At 32.6% G+C, this 19,568-nt stretch overlaps 2 protein-coding genes across 2 annotated transcripts; both read left to right on the top strand.

The window, feature by feature from the left end:
• The first annotated feature begins 206 nt into the window (after nucleotides 1–206).
• LOC120270581 (guanosine nucleotide diphosphate dissociation inhibitor 1-like) lies at nucleotides 207–5,367 on the top strand. The gene is given in 14 exon segments (XM_039277635.1): nucleotides 207–394; nucleotides 1,312–1,374; nucleotides 1,656–1,739; nucleotides 2,078–2,185; nucleotides 2,310–2,482; nucleotides 3,106–3,217; nucleotides 3,713–3,733; nucleotides 3,735–3,794; nucleotides 3,874–3,936; nucleotides 4,075–4,176; nucleotides 4,327–4,451; nucleotides 4,544–4,754; nucleotides 4,831–4,905; nucleotides 4,993–5,367. Coding segments are annotated over 14 exon segments (1,335 nt in total). The 5' UTR covers nucleotides 207–307; the 3' UTR covers nucleotides 5,044–5,367.
• Nucleotides 5,368–6,605: 1,238 nt separating this feature from the next.
• LOC120270917 (glyoxylate/succinic semialdehyde reductase 1-like) lies at nucleotides 6,606–11,344 on the top strand. Its single transcript, XM_039277997.1, is given in 9 exon segments — nucleotides 6,606–6,788; nucleotides 7,772–7,882; nucleotides 7,959–8,003; nucleotides 8,005–8,061; nucleotides 8,560–8,661; nucleotides 9,557–9,672; nucleotides 10,587–10,665; nucleotides 10,854–11,024; nucleotides 11,119–11,344. Coding segments are annotated over 9 exon segments (888 nt in total). The 5' UTR covers nucleotides 6,606–6,683; the 3' UTR covers nucleotides 11,221–11,344.
• The last annotated feature ends 8,224 nt before the right edge of the window (nucleotides 11,345–19,568 follow it).

The raw sequence follows: 19,568 nt of genomic DNA, 5'->3' as shown, positions 1-19,568 counted from the left end.
CATGCCATTTATATAAATAAACAAATATGACTTTTGTAGAGGCCTAACGGAGAAGGATTAATTTTGGCAATTAGCAGGGGCATGCGAGAAAGAAAAATACAATTTCCATATTTATCAAGGGGTTCATTAGTAAAAATCTATGTCAAAAACTAAAACGGGTGTGAACAGTAAGACACACTATTGATTTTAGTCTTTCATTAATAATTGGATTCCAATTCCCATCTCACAAGGAAACGTCTTTTGGACTCCCAAGCTCTCGCCAATCTCTTTCCACTCTCTCTCTCTTTCCATCTCGCTCGATTTCGCCATGGATGAAGAATACGATGTCATCGTGCTTGGCACCGGCCTCAAGGAGTGCATTCTTAGCGGCCTTCTCTCTGTTGATGGTCTCAAGGTCCTTTCTCGTTTCTCTTGTGTTCTGTTTTCGTTTTGGGGTTTAATTTTGGATATTTGGTTGGATTTCTTTACGATCATCTTGTTTCTAGTTGCGTTAGATTTCTTATGAATTAACCGGGTCTGGATTTTATGGCTGATTGGTGATTTGGTTTCGGTTGATCGATTTGGATGTCCTTGGTTAATTTGGTACTTTTCCCCTTTTTTTTCTTTTTGGTTTCTCTGCTGATCTTGTGGAGTGGACTGTGGATCACTGAATTAATTGGTGAAGATTGTATCTTGGAACTGTTGTGGACTTGGTTATCTTTGTATAGTACTTTCTGCATTTAATGGAGTAATTATTTGTTTTCTTCAATGAATTTTGTAAGGAATTAGTGTTTTTAGAAATGGGTATTTGTGGTTGGATCCATTTGATGCTTGAATTAGCATTTAACTCTGTTCATATCTTGTCCTCTTGTGTTTTTTCCATATAATTTTTCAATAAAATTTTTCCTTACCGCTTGAAGGTTTATGCAAAGTTTTAACTTTATGGTACTTCGTAGCTTCACTTTGCTCTTTTCATTGTGATTTTTGTAATTCTTGTCAGAGGCTAATGGATTCTGATAGATTCCTCTTTGATACGTTGTAGAATAGTGATCATCAATTTTAAACCAACTTGAATTTATTTTGGTGATTGTTCCATGTATCTTGGTAGCACTTTGGTTGCAACTGGTCTTTACATATTCAACGTGATGATGACATGTATTGTCTTCATTCTACTGGCTTTGGTACCTACTTTGTCAGAATGCTCCTTGAACTAGAAAAACGGTTAATTTTGGCTCTTACTCAAACAAGATTTATTTAAAATGGAAATTTTACATATGATAAAGTGGCGGGGTGTTGTCGATTTCTAACTTATCCTTTTCTTGGCTGTCTCAGGTTCTGCACATGGACAGGAATGATTACTATGGAGGGGAGTCAACTTCTCTCAACCTTATCCAGGCAAGAATTTAAAATGTTTTAATATCTTCAATGCTCACAAAATTGATGCATGTTGAAAGATTCACCGCCATGAATGGCGCAGTGAAATAACTTGATTTTCAGTGGTACAGGAAAACTATTTCAGAAACTATCTTCCTTTGTTACTTCTTGAGTTTGAAGTGCCTATTATGTATTGGTTTTATGCAAACTTTGAAGCACTAGATATAAAAGATGTTGATTTTTAATATCTTCTTTCTCTTCGCTGCTCTATGAATATGATTCTGGCTTATCCTTTTGTGTAGCTCTGGAAAAAGTTCAGAGGAAATGATAAGCCCCCAGCTCATCTGGGTTCCAGCAGAGATTACAATGTCGACATGATCCCCAAGGTTTAAGTTGTTTAATTTCATATTTTATGTTCCTATATTGCAACAGCAGCAACACTGAGAAAATCTTTCTCATTTACTTGTGTCATAGCATTGGATGTGTGAAGCTAGTGCAAACAGAACTTGTATTGTTCCTGCAATCCTCCCAGTGTCATAGTTATTAGGACCTTGCAGGTCTTTATCTTGGTTTATTCTTTGTGTATTTCCATGCAACTGAGTGTATGGATTCCTGCACTCCTCCCAATTTCTCTAATGCTTAAATTTTCCTTTCGCTGATGCTGGCATATATGGTTGTAAATACTTCTAATATTGGCATTACTAAACAATGTTTTTCTGGTTAGTTCATGATGGCAAATGGTATCTTGGTTCGTGTACTCATCCATACAGATGTGACAAAGTACCTAAGCTTCAAAGCTGTGGATGGAAGCTATGTCTTTAACAAGGGAAAGGTAGCTTAATTTATTCTTGGTTAGTGGTTTTTGTTATGTTTTATCAGCTTCATTGGTAGATTTTTTGGTATTATTACTTGGCTTCAATAACCTTTAAAGTTTCACCTTTTTTTTGGTGTAATAGATTCACAAGGTTCCTGCTACTGATATGGAGGCACTAAAATCTCCACTTATGGGCTTATTTGAAAAGCGACGTGCACGAAAATTTTTCATATATGTCCAAAATTATGTTGAAAATGATCCAAGAACACATGAAGGATTAGACCTAACAAGAGTGACAACAAAAGCGCTTATTGAGTACGCTCTTCATTGCCTTCTCATTTATACAGACTAATGTTACTCAGAAACATGCATGTGCTTACTGAATTAGTAACTCAGATATGTTTTCTAGAAATTGTTCTCTTTTGATGTTCTTCTGCTCTTCATCTCAGCGAATGACATAAAATTTACCTGTGTATTCATTCATGTCTTCTGTACAAGCTAAAATTCTGGTTTTTCCAGCATGTTTGGAATTTAGGTTGCTTGATTCATAAGTTCAGAAAGAGAACCTCATGAAGTCAAGTACAAGATGACATGGATGCAAAGTATTTTCTATTCTCACTAAAAGATCTAACATTTTCTCAAATTGTACATGATGAGCATTTGGTTATTTTCAAATTGTGTCTGGGTTCAGTAACCCTGTATTCATTGCTCTTGTCCTTGCAGCAAAGATTCATTTTGTCAAAATGGAAAAGTGAGAAATTTTATGCAATTTTGTACTAAAAATGTGAACTCTATTTGGAGAATATATTAGAAAATAGCATTAGGTGCATGCATGTGCATGATAACAACATGGCCTTGGGGAGAGTCTTTCACTAGCAAATAAAACAGTATGCTTGAATATCTATTGCTCTAAGATGCTTATTATTTTTGTTGGACAGGAAATATGGTTTGGATGATAACACAATTGATTTTATTGGGCATGCATTGGCGCTCCATAGAGATGATCGGTACTTAAGTCGACCCGCTCTAGACACCGTGAAAAGGATGCAGGTACTACTTATTGCTGTGAGCATGATCAACTAGAGTTAAAATTTAAACTTATTTCTGGTCCTGTTCCATTCCATTTTCTTTGTTCGATTCTTCAATCATTCATTACATATGGGCATCCTGATAACTGCAGGGAAAATTTTGCGTTGTCTTCTTTGTGGCAAAGAAAATCTTAAAAAGGATTTAAGGACTTCAGCTTCCAGTTTTTCTTTATTTACCTGTGTTCATTTAGAGTTTCTTCCTTAATTATTGATTTTTCTTATTATAATATTCTAAGTAGAATTAGTCTTTCTTCATTTATTTAACTGGGGATGGGGAATTCACTGAAAACATATTAACTTTAATTAGTTAGTAACTTGGTATTTGGTTTCTGCTATGAACCTGTCACTTGCTTTCTCATTTCATCTCTTTTGAAACATCTTATGCTCGTGCCCTTACTTAAAGAAAAAGTTAAAATTCTTATCTAACGAAACATATGCTGGTTTGTTTGTTTGACAGCTTTATGCTCAGTCTTTAGCTGCGTTTCCAAGGAGGTTCGCCTTATATTTATCCTTTATATGGATTGGGAGAGCTTCCCCAGGTGATTACCGGCTCTTCTTTAGTTTAAAATTGATATATTCTTTTCTGCTAAACTTGTAAATTTCACTGTCAAATCACAGGGTTTTGCTCGCCTTAGTGCAGTTTATGGTGGAACATACATGCTGAATAAACCAGAATGCAAGGTATGGTCTATAACTTTAAGAGATTTTGAAAGGATGAAGTTAAAAATCTGAAATACCATTTAATGTTTTCGGTTTAGCTTAGACCATATTTATCTAAGATAGTTATGCTGAAGATACCCTGCATTCTACTTGTGCCAGGTGGAATTTGATGAGGAAGGAAAGGCTTGTGGTGTCACATCTGATGGTGAAACTGCTCGATGCAAGAAAGTTGTTTGTGATCCTTCCTACTTGCCAAACAAGGCATGCCTTCTTATTCTCCTTATTAAGAATGAATAATGCTCTGTCAGTCTTTGATTTTCATTGCCGTAACAATTATTTATACTCTTTGAGCAAGCTTATTTCTGAAGACCTCTCTATTAAATAATTTGGAAACATTTATCCCAATAACAGGTTAAGAAGGTTGGAAAAGTAGCAAGAGCCATCGCCATCATGAGTCATCCCATTCCTAATACTGATGAGTCTCACTCAGTACAGGTTATATTACCCCAGAAACAATTGGGACGCAAGTCAGACATGTGAGTACTTTTGCCACTTTAAAAGGTCGTCAGTGGGAAGAGAGATTTTAGTTTTCTTCAGTTCACAATGTCCATCTGTTATTATTTAACAGGTACCTGTTCTGTTGTTCTTATTCCCATAATGTTGCACCAAGAGGGAAGTTCATAGCGTTTGTCTCAACAGAAGCTGAGACAGACCATCCCGAGATGGAACTAAAGCCAGGGATTGATCTTCTTGGTCCGGTCGATGAACTATTTTTTGACACTTATGACAGATTTGAACCTGTCAACGAGCCCAGTTTGGATCAGTGTTTCATTTCGACTGTAAGTTAATGCAATGCTCGTCTCATCTCATCTTTAGATTGGTGCCTGACCATTGACAATTCTTCTGCTACTGCAGAGTTATGATGCTACAACTCATTTTGAGTCGACGGTCATGGACGTGCTTTCCCTGTACACCCAGATCACCGGCAAGGTAACCGGGCCTTTGCCACCCTCAATAATGTATTTTATACATTTATACACATTACTTATTCGTGTTTTGATTGTTATATGCATACAGACTGTTGATCTCAGCGTCGATCTGAGTGCTGCCAGTGCTGCTGAAGAATGAGAATGCGCGCTCATAAGCATTAGTTTCTGAGCTCTTATAAGTGTTATGTAATGGCTCAGGATCTTTCATAGCTGCACTCAAGAAAAAAAAAAATGGCTTAACTGAATGAGCTTTCTCAGATACATCAGACAGTGAATCATGCTTGAATTCCTAGTTTGATGTTATCCCTGGTTAAATATTTTCTGACACTGTTATATGACATTTATGTAATTACATGTCTGGTTGTAACCTAAGTTATTTTCCATCTCTTGGTTTTTGTTGATGCATTTCATCACAATGCCTCACAATCAAGTTACAATTTCTCTTAATTTATGTTTTTATAAATCTGCTAGTCTTTATATACACCAAACTACCGTTTACATGCGCACCAATTTGATAAAAATTTTGTTTTAAAAATTGTGTTTATAAAATCGTTACAGATGTATAAAATAAACAAGTAACATTATTTACAAGTTAATTACTGTTTGTATAAATATTACTATTTTTTTTTATAAATGTCATTATTATTATTGTCATCTAGTGAAATTATTAAAGATAATACTCCCTGCTCTTTTTTACTTGCAACATGTATTTAATTATTTAATTTAATTTATACTGATTTAAAAAATTATTTAAAATTAATTGGTTACTTATATTTTATAAAAAAATGTATTACTTTTTAAAATTATCTTTATTAAAACTATGTTTAGTTGATTGTGATTTATTAAAAACTATACAAATAAATTAAATTAAAGTGTAAATTTGAAAAAAAAATATTTAATACTGTATAAAATTTTTAGTGTGACAAGTAAAAATGAACAAAAAAATATTTAAAAAAAGCTTTAAAAATGTAACAAGTACTCCCAACGTTCCCTTTTATTTGTCACAAATACATGTATCTTTTTATCTGTAAATTTCTAATAGTAAAAAGTATTTATTATTTTTTCTCAAAATTACCCTTATTACTCTATTCAATTTTTTCTTAGAATTAAATATGAGTGAGAAATGTAAAAATATAAATTAAAGATAATTTTAAAAAATAACTAAATTTTGTAAAATAACTAAGGGTGTGTTTGTTTGGTAGGATATAAAACTACATGTAATTGTAATTACAAAAAACTTCAAAATCTCGTGTTTGTTTGGTTGAATTTGAGAATTTGAAAGTAGTTAGAAATGCAATGTATATGGATTTGGTTGGGTTTGAAACTACGTCCAAATCAACAGTAGTTTAATCTCCTGCATTTTGGATTTCCATAGAAACTCTCGCACTGGTGAGACTTTCTAATAAAAATATATATAAATAAAAATAAAAATAAAATCATGATATTATTTTACCTTAATAATAAATGGTTATTATTATATTTTTATCAATTAACTATATAAAAAGGGAAGCGGAAAGTAACGGTGGGAATATCATCAGAAACAATTAATAATATTTAATTCATCATAGTACACGAGTGGGCCAAAGCAAACCGGCCGGCAATTGGCCGGCCAGATGACACGTGTAAAACATTGACTGGCTGAACTAAATAAAGAAAAAAAAATAAAGCCATAAAAAAATGATGCTGTGTGTTCTTTATATTGACTGGAAGATGAAGAAGCAGAGTGATTAGAGTGAGTGATTACTAGAAATTAGGGTTGAGAGAGTGGAGAAGAAGGAGATGGAGATTGGTTTCTTGGGTTTGGGCATCATGGGAAAGGCCATGGCAGTCAACCTCCTTCGTCATGGCTTCAAAGTCACCGTCTGGAACCGCACACTCTCCAAGGTCTACTTGGTTTTTCCCTTTTTGCTTGCTGCTAATTAGGTCTTTAATGGAGTTTGATGATTGCTATCTGGACTTGTGATTCTCGTTGATTCTATTTTGTTCTTAGGTTTTTCTTATTTGTAGGTTTTTCAAATGTGTGTTTGAGGTTTGATTTTGCATTTTTTTGTTATTTGGATTTTTTTTTAAGAAAAAAAGAGACACTTTTGTTCAAATTGGACACTTGTTTGACAGGGCATTTGATTATGGTTGGTTAATGTTGTGTATTTGCTGTGTGATTTCAGTTTTACTTTTTGATTTATATTGGTATGACTTTGTGCAATGTTGGTGAATGATGTCAGTGTGCCATTTGTCCTACTCTATACAGTTTCTCAGGCCCACTGGGATAACTCTGATGCCTTTGATTCTTCTTATGCATCGGTGCATATATATATATATATACATACTGAGCATTGATATTAGACTTCTTCAATATGAACCCAACAATCCTTTTCTCGATATTATGATATTCTTTATCTCATTATGTTGAAGATTTAGCGGCATTTCTTATGTGTATAAGTCTCTCAACTACTATCTCTTTGTCCAGGCTTCCCCTCATCATGAAAGCCATGCAGGATTATAATGATTGAAAAATACCCATGATTGGAACTTAACAGTTTTAATGGTAGAGACAATTAGGTGATGATGAAATGGCAGTCATAAGCATGTATATGGAGATAAATATAGTACATGTGTCAAATCATTAGGCACTAAGAATTGAGTATGAACTTCAGAAAGCGTTTGTCGAACATCTTGCTACAACAAGTAGCATTTTTTTCTTGTTAAAATTTTTCTTCAATTTTATCGGTATGAAATTTTTTTACATGCGCTTGCTCAACTAGAATAGTTTGCTCAGACTTTGAAGTTCTTTACTTTGCTAGTTATATAATCACTCAATCATCAAAAAGTTTCTGTTAATGTTATAAAATTCAAATATTGGATTGTAGTGTGAGGAGTTGGCAGCAGAAGGTGCATCTATTGGAGAAACGCCAGCAGCTGTAATAAAAAAGTGCAAGTATACCATTGCGATGCTATCTGATCCCAGTGCTGCTCTTTCTGTCAGTAAATGACTTACTTTTGATGATCCTTTTTGTGGATTTGAAGTTCAACTTATAACATCTTAGATATTTTTAGGTAGTTTTTGACAAAGATGGAGTTCTTGAGGTAATTTGCGATGGAAAAGGGCTACATTGACATGTCAACCGTTGATCCTGATACTTCATTGAAGATCAGTGAGGTCTGTCTTTTTTTTGTTCCAAGAATGCATCTGCACTTGTCATTTCATGTTTTTGTTAGGACAAGGGTGGGCTGATGTTGGTGAAGCTGTAATAAAATGCTAATAGTGTATCTTGTTTTTTCTCATCAATTTTTATTGTCGTTAAGAGGTGAGCTGATTTACATGCCATGCATTTCTAGAAACAAATTCTGCATCTTATTTAGCCTAGCATTTAAAGTTTTAAACTAAGCCTACAATACAGAATTTAAGACGTGGTCTTATCTAGTCTAGCATTTAAACTAAGCTTACATTACAGAATTTAAGACATGGTGGTCAGGTGTGGTTGAATTAAATGGGCCATACATTTCACACAGTTTTCTTGGATCATACTCTATATATTTCTTCATCAAAAATCCAATGATTATCAAATTTCCGTAAAGCATGCTTTGTGCCGAGTGCTGCTTAAGCAATGGTCATGGTGTTATAAATTCTATCTATTATAATGGTTGCTCGCCGCAGGCAATTGAACATAAGGGTGGATATTTCCTTGAAGCCCCTGTCTCTGGTAGTAAAAAACCTGCTGAAGATGGTCAGCTGGTTATCCTTGCTGCTGGAAAGAAGGTGAAGTATTGTAACTTGTAATGTTCTGTATAATATCCTATTACTGTTGCATATCATGCCGTCATGTGAGTGTTGTATATAAATCCTAGAAGCTGGCTGCTTCTGTTACGTCCTGTTATAAATGTTTTCGTCATCATCAGCATGTGCACTCAGCACAAATGATATATATGCTAGAATACCATGAGCATCACGTTGCATTTCTTAGATGCAAAGTATCTGAACCAATTCAACTTAAAAGTTTGAGCTGATAGAACAAAAAACTCAAGCTTATATTCAAATCCATATTTCTCAAATTAATGTTGTGGTACCATTAGTTACTCTACCACACCTTCGTGATATATGCTAGTTTATTTTGGTAAGCCATGTTACAAACAAACCAGATAAATTAAGCTTTGAGCTTTGATACCATGTTAGATGCAAACTAAATATATAATCTTGGTCAGATTCAAGCCAAAAAAATTAAATTAATTGGATGAGAAACCCAAATTTATATATTCAAATTCATTTTTTTCTAAATTAAATGATAGGGACTATTAATTACTTTAACAGTATTGTCCTTCTAAATACTCATTTTTAGTATGTGGAGAAATTTTTTCGTTGTTTATACCCTTTTAGTTTGTGAGTCTAAAAGTAAACTAATGTTTTGGGTTACTTCTGTAAATTTTTGTCCATTAATAAATCATTGTCTACAAACAAACTCTGAGAGCTAAGACATGCCATGTGAACTACAGATGTTTTAAGGGTGTACACATCACTTCCTCTTCATTCTCATTCTCACCTTCGATGAATACTCCAACCTTTCTGGAATTAGGAGAAAGTTTGCATGATACATTCATCATCATATTAGTTCATTAATTATATCTCCTTGATTTTTTTTTTTTTGGTATAAATGCAGGAATTATACGAAGAAATTATTCCAGCCTTTGATGTGTTAGGAAAGAAGTCTTTCTATTTAGGTCAAGTTGGAAATGGAGCAAAAATGAAGCTCGTCGTAAACATGATTATGGGCAGGTAAAAAATTGATACATGGCTTGCCATTCCTACTGCTTTGTTTTTCTGTTAAGATTTCTTATTGTGTAACTTCCGTGAAGATTATATGGTAAATTTACTAACTCCTGCGTTCTAGCAACCGCCAATATACCCAATCCTCTAAAAGGCTGTCAAAACATTCAAGACAACGCAAATTTCTGGTCTTTATAGCGCTCTTTCACTTGTATCTCTCTCACTAACTTCTGTGGGATAAAAGCTACAGAACCTTGCATAATCCTACTCAAGTTTTGTTTGTTTCTTGGGACGTCTATTGCCTGACAAAAACAGTTCTACCATAAGAGAATGCAAAGCCTCAACCACAATGCTATTGATTTTTCTCACGTGTTACTATATTAGACCCAGTGTCAGTAATTTGCTAGAATTAAGGACCTTGATGAGTGATGGCTCAATGCTGCAAATCAGTTATTTGTACTTGTTCAATTGATTTTGGAAGTCATCTTGGAGGCATAGCATGTTAAAGTCCATAGAGTTTATACTAACCTCACTCAAGAGATTCAATTGTGAAAGAATCTCTATAGTCCTATGCTTTTATAACAAGAACCAAATTGATAACTAGTTTCTTGTGAAAGGATCTCAATAGTCCTATGCTGTAATAACCAGAACCAAAGAGATAGCTATCAAAAACTAGCTAAGGCCAAAGCTATGCTATGAGTTAGAGTTTTCAAACTAATACTTCATTAGATGTGTAAACATTGGTACCGGGGCACAAGGCCTTGAATTCTTTGTTGAAACTTATGGTTTTCCTTTGGTTTAATCCAACAAATAGTAGCTTGTATCAAAATCATCAACTACGAGATTCTGCAATTGATTGGATTTTTTTACTTTGGAGTTACAAATTAAGTTTTGCATTTTTCTTTCTTTCTTTCTTTTTGCAGTATGATGAATGCTTTTTCCGAGGGGCTTTGTCTGGCAGACAGAAGCGGACTGAACTGCCAGACACTTCTGGATGTACTGGTATGTCTCAATAAACAACCAAACACCAAACATGTTTAAAGAACAGGATGGAAAACGAATGCAAAAAAATTTAAAGAAAACATTTCTTGATTTTATGTTCTTTCCTTTGTCAACTTTCTTACTTCAGTCAAATCAAACTCCAATTTTTTCCACACTGTTTGGAATATTACACATTTCCTGTATGACAGGATCTGGGTGGCATTGCTAATCCAATGTTCAAGATGAAAGGCCCTACTATGTTACAGAGTAGTTACTCTCCGGCATTCCCTCTAAAACACCAGCAGAAGGATATGAGACTAGCACTTGCTCTTGGTGATGAAAATGCAGTGTCAATGCCTGTTGCTGCTGCTGCCAACGAGGTCGTCGATAATACTTATCAACTCATTTTATTCTTCTCATTTCTCATGCACATATTATGAATTAATAAATGTTCGATGTTTTACCAATGTACAGGCATTTAAGAAAGCCAGAAGCCTGGGACTTGGAGACCTTGATTTCTCAGCAGTGTATGAAGCTGTGAAGGTGGCAGAGGGCTCAGCAAGTGGTACTAAATAATTCCATCTTTGAAATAACTTTGACATTTTGCTACCATCAATGGAACCAGAATGAATGCACTTCCTTTGAACATGAAAAACCAGTAATTTGATATCATTTGAAGTCTTTTTAGAATGGCTAGAAATCAAGAACTTGACATGTTTCTGTTTGTTAGATAAACTTGCAGGTGATACTTAATTACTGAAATGATAATAATGTTAGTAGTGTCACAATGGTAATTCCTGCAAATTGTCTGAATAATTCCAAATTTAACAAAGCTTAATATAAAATGGAATTAGTATTTCATTATTTCTTAAGAAGGTTCTTTGAGAAAAGAGGGGAAAAACAAAGAACATTCTGTTTTGAAATAGTCCATACAAATAAAAGTAGAAGGTGAGAAGGAAAGGAACTAAATTCTCATTAATGTCAATTTCTTGAATTTATTATCTAAATTTCATAACATTTAGGAAAGGTCTTATAACAAATTTTCCGTGAGTGGTTGAGTGTTCAAATCCATGTTAAATGAAGGATAAAGAGGAAAGTTTGTGCATGTGCTCCATAAGGACTTTTGGGACCTATGTACTTCACTTTTCAAATTCCAATTTTTTTTTATTTATTTTACAAAATTAGAAGATATATACATATATATATTTTTAAACCATGATATATTATATATAGTACACATGAAGTGAATATTGGATTATTGTTTTTTATTCTTCATTACATCAATTGAATGATAAAAATAAATCAATTCACACATCCATTTAATATTATTATTATACATAACAAAGCAAGGGGGAAAAAATCAACATACATATGTACCTTTATTTGACATGAGAAATTTATCAATCATCTAATATTTAGTTTTGTGGTCACTTCTCCAAAAGAACTTTACACAAACATTATCTTTTTGAATAAATATTCATCTTATTTATTTATTTATTACTTTATTCTCAACCCTTGAAGTCATTATCTAAGATGAGATTTCCATGGAAATTAACATTATGGTCAACAAGACACCATTCACTTAAGTTGCTTTCCCATGCTCTTTAAAGTCTTTTGAGAGTAGACTTTTTAAATCATTTATCCAAATAAATCAAAACCTTCTTAATTTTAATGTCACATCTTTGCTTCCTCATCCTCTTTTGAAATAATTAACTAATTCTTGCTACTAATCAATCTTCATGGGACTCATTGAAAATTACTAGGGGAAATTAAAAAGTGGAAGTCAGTTTCTTTGGAAAAGTGGAAGTGCAATTCCAAACAAAAAATACATTGTTTTTCTAAGTCTATTTTTATTGAAGCAATGAGTTTTCTTGAAAGTTGGGGAAAGTAAAGGACCACAAACATTCATTGCTTTGTCACCATCCATCACAATAATTTTATTCTTATGATCTTATCTAATCAAACTTCTAGAACCTCTCAACTTTTGATAGGCATCAAAATTATATATTTTTATTATATTTTGTACATGGAAAGATCTTCAAAACTTTGTAAAAGTTTGTAGGTTTTCAAAATTAAGTTTTATAGACATATTGATTTGTCCTTTGAATCTTTACTTCTGGAACCTCTCAAACTTGATATGGACCTCAAAATTTTAAAATTTTTCTCATCCTTCTTCTTTAAATTAAATATGTCTCTATTAAACTTATAATTTTTTTAATAACTGTGACAAACACAGTTTAACAAAGAGGTTATGGACAGATATGTATGATGGTACACCAGTTACAATAACCTAAAAACCTTATAAAAATTTACCATGTGGAGCAAATTAACACACTAAGTAATGATGACATTCACATGCGCTCAAAATAATGTATTATAGACCAAAACCCCATAATGATAAATCTCTCTTATTTTGTAACTTTGAAGGGGTGGAGAATACGGCTTCTTCCATATGGGAATCTAACAAACAGTACTCTACAGTAATTTATAGCACAACACAAAATATTGCTACAATACTACTGTATTAATGGTTAGAAATTCAACTCTTAGTTTCCCTCTCACGTCCACATGCTTTTTCACTATACTAGACAGTGTTTGCCATATAATCTCCGTATAGATTGAAATTTAATATTTTTACAATAAAATAATATCTAAACAAATTTTCTTTTTCAAAATTTGTTATTTGACTCAGTAAATGATAATAACTTGGAGTATTAACATCAAATACTTAATAAATATTAATTTTATCATGATAAACATAATGTTGCTTTACTATATAAAACCCACATGCCATAAAAGAATTTTAGTTTGACCAAAAAAAAGTTAATTTGAATAATCCATTTTGCAAGTTAATCTTTTACTTCTCCATCTTAATCACTAATTCAAAACAATCATATACTTATTATATTTAATTATGGCATTGCTTACATATGATCATATTTGATTCATGCATTCCCATTTATAAACCAAGCTTTTCAGGATTATTTAATTTTTTTTAATATCATTTTTGCAATTTAATTTAAATCATATTAAGATATATATATATATATATATATACACTAATTCATAAATAACTTCCTGATAATGTGAAGAAATAGCATCGATACATTAAGATTTGAAGTACATCACAGCACAATTTTTTTTTATCATATATTTAATTTGCAAATAGATAAGAAGTACATCACAAAATAATTGAGTGCATACACAACTCTATAAATTTTTTATCCCTAAAAACTATAATTCAAAAATATTACCAAATTATGATATGATTAAAAAAAATATTTTTGACTAAAAAATAAATAAAAAAAACTAGATTACCATTAAGATATTTAATCTTAATAAAATTTAATAAAAAACATTTATTAATAATTAGTATTGTGATACATTGATTGTGTTATTCTCATTTACAAATCAAATGGAACAAGTGCATTGGATCACACAAAAGGACTCGTGAATGACAAGGAAAGAAGCAAAAGCATAATTATTTGGCCATGTTTTTATAGTGCATGTGTATCCAATAAAAAATATATGGTAAAACCCTAATGCTTCCCTTAATGACAATTGCCGGCTTTCTAAATAAAAAAAATTTGTTTTAATCCCTTTTTTTATTGCAATAAACCCATAAATTTCATTTTTTAAAATAAGCATAATAATAATACAAAATATATTTTGATATTTATTTTTAAAACAATTATAATTCAAATAAGGAGTTTAAAAATATTTTTTTAAAAAATATTAAAAAAAAACTGTGGTAGCCGAAATTATAAATTCTTTTTGACCCAAATTATAAAAAACTTTGATTAAAATGTTCCCAATAAAATATATTAGTTATTTGCAAATAAATAAGACAAACAATCTCCAAATTATAAATCTTAATGCATGTTACCCATTACTTCTCATTATTATTTTATTCTTTTTTTAAAAAAAATGCCGACAATTTTAAGGACACATTATATTATAATATTCCTCCAAACATTGTATTAAAATCACATCAACCCTCCTTTTAATTTATTCTTTTTTTTATATTTATGTTAAATCTCATAAGTTTTTTTATTTAATCTTTGCAAACCTTATAAATCAAATGTGCACTCCACCAAAAATTTAAAAATAATTTTAAAAATTATCAATTAGAAAATCATGTCTCACCCATCATGTTTAAAAGCTAACTAAATAAATATGTATATATATATATATATATATATATATAAATATATGATTTTCATGTATATATTGTTTTATATGGCGTGTGAAAAATATATATATATATATATATTACCAAAGTGGGGCCCATACTATGTCAGAATTTAAAAGATAAATAGGGTCCACTTAAAACAATGCTATATCTCAATCAGTCCATGTCATTATGTTGTATATCGTCCTCAGTTTGGTGGGCTTTTTCTTATCTTGTTCTATTCGGATGCGGATCCTATCCTCTTAAAGGGTCGGGCCCACCTTCTAGATGTTTTTATTTTAGACCACTATAAATCCGTAATTTGTTAAATAGTGTAAAGGTTTTTTTTTTTTAAATTCTAATTTTAGTACATTCATGTAACATATATATATATATATATATATAGGGAAAATTATCTATTTCACGCTCGATAATTTCAAAACTTCCCAAACAGCATCGTGAGTTTTGCATACCCCATGACAACCCTTCCTTTTATTGTTTTCACCTTTTTACCCCCTGCATTATGAAATTCCATCATCGCTCTTAAACCTTTCTAGCATATTTTTTTCATTCTTTTTCAGATTCCTTTTGCATGTACTCATTTTTTAAACAGAGATTTCATTTTTTTAAACAGAGTTCATTTCTTAAACAGAGATTCATTTCTTAAATGTAAACCTCATTTCTTAAACAAAAACTCATTTCTAAACAGAACCCTCATTTCTTAAACAAAAACTCATTTCTTAAACGTAAAAACTCATTTCTTAAACGAAAACCTCATTTTTTTAAACATAAAACTCATTTTTTTAAACAAAAAAACATTAATATTTAAATGTAAAAATAAATATTTACGTGATAAATTAATCCCCGGATATAAAAACCAATTAATCTTGGCCACTCGTATATATTTAAATAGAAACAACGATATTTAAGCACTTTTTTAAACGTAAACGCAATATATTAAACGTAAACATCGATAGTTAAACAAAGACAAACAAGCATATAAACAGAGAACTCATTTCTTAAACAGTAGAGCTTATTTTTTTAAACAGAGACCTCATCTGAGTAGGGTACATCGAGTATCTCATCGTCATCGATCTCGCGCGAACGCTGAGGCCGAGCTCCGGATCCGGGCGAGCGATCTCGGCGCGGCTCGCTCGCGTGGGTCTTAAAGGAGAAATCTTTATCGGCGTGGGCGATCCGGCTATGGCGACGCTCCCTACGGCTCGGAGTGGTGAGGTCTCTCAGTGGCGACGCTTGATAAGACTGGGCCGAACTCGAATCTGAACCATTCTCGATCGCGGAGACCGCAACATGGATAGCAATAGGGTTAGGGTTAGGGATCATTCCGGGTTCGATCCATGGGCGCCTAAGTCGCGACGAGAACGGAGGGAGGAAGCGTGCCGACGAGGGTTCGATCTCGCCGCCTTCGCTTCGCCTTCATCGCCTTCCCTCGCTGCCGACCTCATCTCTTTCATCTTCTTCGCTCGCCGACCTCTGGGAAGACCGCGATGCTCCTCGTCGTCGAGCTGAAGGCATCGAAAAGGTCAGCACTCGTACATATTTAAATAGAAACAACGATATTTAAGCACTTTTTAAACGTGAAACGCAATATATTAAACAGTAAACATCGATAGTTAAACAAAGACAAACAAGCATATAAACAGAGAACTCATTTCTTAAACAGAGAACTCATTTCTTAAACAGAGAGTTTATTTTTTTAAACAGAGACCCTCATCGAGTAGGGGACATCGAGTATCTCATCGTCACGATCTCGCCGAACGCTGAGTGCCGAGCTCTCAGATCCGGGCGAGCGATCTCGGCGTGGCCTCGCCGTGGGGTCTTAAAGGAGAAATCTTTATCGGCTGGCGATCCCGGTTGCGACGCTCCTCGGGCGTCGGAGTGGTGAGGTCTTCGCGGCGACGCCGGATAAGACGAGATGAACTCGAATCTGAACCATTCTCGATCGCGGAGACCGCAATATGGATAGCAATAGGGTTAGGGTTAGGGATCATTCCGGCTCGATCCATGGGCTGCCTAAGTCGCGATGTGAACGGAGGGAGGAAGCGCGCCGACTGAGGGTTCGATCTCGCCGCTTCGCCTTCGCTTTTTCATCGCCTTCCCCGCCGCCGACCTCATCTCTTTTCATCTTCTTCGCCGCCGACCTCGGGGAAGACCGCATGCTCCTCGTCGTCGAGCCGAAGGCATCGAAAGGTCTGCACCTTTTTCTCTCGAACTTGAAATCCCATTTTTTCGCTGTAACGCTGATCGCTGATTGTGAGTCGCGATGCTTGTCCTCTCACCTGCCCAAAATTTAATCCCGAATAAAGAGTTTTTTGGGGTGATAAATACACCACAAAAACTCATTTCTTAAACAGAAACCTCATTTTTTAAACAAAAACCTCATTTCTTAAAATGTAAAAACTCATTTCTTAAACATAGACCTCATTTTTTTAAACGAAACCTCATTTCTTATACAGTAAAAACTCATTTCTTAAACAGAAAAACTCATTTTTAAAACCAAAAACTCATTTTTAAATAGAAAACTCATTTTTTTAAATAGAAACTCATTTTTTTAAAATGTAACCTCATACCTCATATTTTTAAATAGAGTTTTCATTTTTAAATAGAAACTCATCAGCACCCAAGGGCATTATAATCAAACTCATCACACTGCACAAACTTCCCACGCTAAGGGACAATTTCGTCCAAAAAAATTCCAAATTAATTCTATCAATCACTATTAGATGTTTGGAGGGTTTAAAAAATCATCGAATCTGAAAAGTGAAGGGGTTTTTGAGAGTCAAAACTAATCGTAGTTTTTAGCGATATTAAACTTCTAGGTGTTTTTGGCAATTTCCACATATATATATCATGTAGCTTTATGTAACCATGAAGTCTTTATATGTTTTTAATATTTTTTGTTTGAGGAAATGAGATAAATGTGTGTGTATAGTCAGGGTCATGCATGAGAAGCAATATAGGCCGCACTCACCGCAATGGACTTTTGGTACTACTATATTAATATATTTTTAATGCGGAGAGTGAATATTTTGCATTAAATGCTTTTCATAATAAAGTTAGTGTTGTTGGACCAAAAACCCCCTAGTTTTTATAGTAGTTTAAATAAAATAAATTATCAAATTAACCTCTTTTCGGAAATAAATTTTAAAATTTTATTTGTTAGCTTTATAGTATTTTAGATTATTTAATAATTAATGAAGTTAGCAATTTATATCAAACTATTGTGTTTTTTCTTTTATTATTATTTTTTTCTGTGGAAGATTAACGAAAACGGTGTAGTGTTAACGACATTAAAAAAAGATACTGATATGCTATGAAGATAAATAATTAAAAAAAGAATCAAATTGAAAAATAAAATGAAATGACATATATTCTAGAAATGTGTGGGGTTTTTTTTTAATGAGTTTCATTATTTTTCAAATAGAAAAGATTTAGTAAAATATTGAATGATGGAGAAGTCGGTATAAAGAATTAAATAACATTTGGCCACTTGTGAAGATTGATGATAAGATTTTTGTGGTAGTAATAACCCTTGGCTTTTACTTGGATTAAAAAAGAGTCACATCATTGCCACCCCTTGAGAAGTGGACCAAATAAAATTGGCGTTATTTTATAATTTTCTTTTTTTTAAAAAAAAAAAAAAGAAAGACAAATCAAAGAAGAGGTTGATAACTTTAAGTTATCCTTGTGTTGTGTGAGCCTCTTCCAATCACAATCAACATAGTATTCCATATGATGATTATATTACGACAAGGGTAAAAGACCAAAACGTCCTCAAATATCATACACCGTTGTAGATATCTACAAAGATTCCATAACTAATAAGTAACAGATATATATCTTTAAAACATAATTGGCTGTTTATTAAAGTCACTTAAACAAGTGAGTATAGGGTCGAATCCTGTGCAGTATTATATAATAATATTCATTCATTATTTATTGGGTCTCCTGGAAGAAGAGCTGCATTTTTCATCTTTTCAGAGTAATAAAATAGAAATTTATCGTTGTGAAGTTATGGTCCTTAATATATAATTTTAGACGTGTATAACAAAAAGTTATTGTCCAATATATTAGCTCATCACATGATAAATTCTATGAGGTCATTAAATTAATATAATAATTAACTATTGATTATATTTTTAACTAATTTTAAATATAATATATTTTCTGATTGTTCTAACATTTAAAGAAAGTGAAATACATACAAAATTGTGAGGCGGTTGATAGGGACCGTTTGGTTCACGGTAATGATATATTACCACGTAACGAGATTACCATGGTAATAATATTATGAATGTTATATGCCCAGGAATGTTGTGGTAATTCATGATAACCATGTTTGGTTGGAAACTCATGTTACATGGTAATAAACTTGGTAATATTCTAAATTTCCCAAAATACCCTTGTGTCTACTATTTTATTCAAGTTTAAATTTAAAATAAAATAAAATTTTGGATAAAAATTAAATTTTCGAAGCTAAACATATTCTAAAAATAATGTTATTTAAATTTAATCTTTTTATCCAACAAATAAAGTATGAAAATTATTATATTTAAATAAATGGCATATTTGTCCAAAAAATATTTCAGATTACCACCAACTTGGTAATCCAACATAGCCACCTATTTTGGTGGTAATGGGATTACCACGTTTCTTGGTAATCTTCCAAGGTTAGTAATCACAGATTACCATCAATATTACCACCGCCAATAATCCAAACATGGTAATGTGA

Source organism: Dioscorea cayenensis, chromosome 10, assembly GCF_009730915.1.
Source record: "Dioscorea cayenensis subsp. rotundata cultivar TDr96_F1 chromosome 10, TDr96_F1_v2_PseudoChromosome.rev07_lg8_w22 25.fasta, whole genome shotgun sequence".
NCBI lineage: Eukaryota > Viridiplantae > Streptophyta > Magnoliopsida > Dioscoreales > Dioscoreaceae > Dioscorea > Dioscorea cayenensis.
Note: the sequence above shows the minus strand (reverse complement) of the source record. Positions and strands in the feature narration are given on the sequence as shown.